The sequence below is a fragment of the Penaeus monodon genome, chromosome 15, assembly GCF_015228065.2.
Source record: "Penaeus monodon isolate SGIC_2016 chromosome 15, NSTDA_Pmon_1, whole genome shotgun sequence".
Lineage (NCBI taxonomy): Eukaryota > Metazoa > Arthropoda > Malacostraca > Decapoda > Penaeidae > Penaeus > Penaeus monodon.
In genome coordinates, this window is record NC_051400.1 from 13,582,977 (window position 1) to 13,584,751 (window position 1,775).

Sequence of the window (1,775 nt, forward strand, 5' to 3'; positions counted from 1 at the left end):
AAAATAAGCTAAAAAGAGATTATATCAACCAAAATCAATAGGAAATGAAAGCAGCTGTCGATAATCGTTCTTTTTACGATCATGTCTTAATTACAACCACCACTGATTTGCCAATGCCTTAGCCGCAGCGATGACATCAGTGGTAATCCAATGCGAACGATAATGAACTCATATTTCATAATGATAAAATACAGCGAGATAATTTCTCCTTTGTTTTCATATAGTCCACATTCTATTAATCAATGTATCTCTAATAGCCGCTAACATAGTTTTCCTCTCTCACTATACTTTTCTTGTATAATGTATTGTCAGTTTCGATACAAGCCTCTTTAAGCAACGCGTATCTATTCACCCCAGAAATCACTCATATTCAGCAAATGTTCACTCTTCACTCACATAGCAACAAAAACCCTGTGGTGTACGGACTGTGCGTCCAGTATCTTACACAGCTAAAATACTTCTCTGTTTGTAAACCGTTTCCTACTGTTTTGTGATATTGTTGTAGAACCTTTTTTTTTTACATCATGAGTGTCCCTGTTTCAGCCAGCACCTTTGCCGTCTCCAGTAATATAACCATATTGTGTGTTTTCCCCCATACATTGTGATATCCTGTGACATCCACAGAAACGTGTGTTGATGTTTCTTTCCAGCACCTGCGTGTGTGTGTCAGTGCCAGAGTTGTCCCTGTGTTAACACACGATGCACCATTTAATGTTCTCTACCTTGATATGACATTTATTGATTGATTTGTGGATTTGAATTGCAATATTTCTTGGTTTGGTGATTACTTTGTGCTTTGCATTGCCTTTGAATAATCATCCTCGTTGGGAAATTATTTGTTGGCTATGAGAGTAGTGCATATTTTTAGACTTTAAAAGAGTTGTTGAAAATTTATGCGTTTTTTTTTCTAAATTCACAATCAATATAATCTTCAGAGTTTCATAAATTCAGTGACCAGAAAACATAATGAGAATGTGAAAACAACTCTTTTACCTTCATTAGTTTTCGTTTTTGTTTTTTGTCGCACTTTTTAATGATTTGTTCGATTGATTTCGTTTCCCTTCTAATTCGAAATGCTTGTCCTAATTTCTTCCTGCACTTGATGTGATTAATTACTTCGACTTATAGTAAACCTGGAAGCTTGTTTTATTTTTGCTAAGCACTTTCATGTTAAGTTTGAAATTATTTTTGTGCTATAAAATGCTTTTTAAACTTTGCTCAAACTTTTCCATGTGACTCAGGAATGTTTCTGAATTCTCCGAGTTTTTAAAATGATTCAGATTTTTTTTTTCCTTGCTGTACTACTATACTTCAGCTTCTCATATAATTTGCTTGAACTAAATAATATCTACTATATTTTGCTTCATATGCTTAAATCAATTCAACATTTTATCTATCTGATTATGCCAACCAAGCCTGAGTTGATTTTGCGTTTCCTAACTATCGGAATGTGAAAGCATTTGCAAGAATTCCAAGCATCACTCCCCACATATAGGTTGCAAGCACTTCCCCCCTCATACGTCCCTCACTCACCAACCTCCCTCTGTTGCAGGTGGAGCAAGCATACAAACAGTACATCAAGGACACTGTCAAACTCTTCGACGCAAGTGGACCCGACGCAGTGGAGTTTGCCGCCCACCTGTTCCACTACGAGAGCAGGATCGCCGAAATCACGCCCTCAGAGAGAATCCTGAAGGATCCCTTGGCTTCGAACCATCTCATCTCCATCGGCGAACTCTCGCAGATTGCCAGAAGCGTACGTGGTGGCCGATGCC

The 1,775-nt window shown here is 37.6% G+C and overlaps 1 protein-coding gene across 2 annotated transcripts in view; it reads left to right on the forward strand.

The window, feature by feature from the left end:
• The window catches only part of LOC119581755 (endothelin-converting enzyme-like 1), a 21,205-nt gene that overhangs the window by 10,322 nt on the left and 9,108 nt on the right, over nt 1-1,775 (forward strand). For both annotated transcript variants that reach the window (XM_037929888.1, XM_037929887.1), the window contains exon 2: nt 1,553-1,756. In XM_037929888.1, coding sequence (XP_037785816.1) covers nt 1,553-1,756 — 204 coding nt within the window. The remainder of the gene's footprint in view (nt 1-1,552; nt 1,757-1,775) is intronic.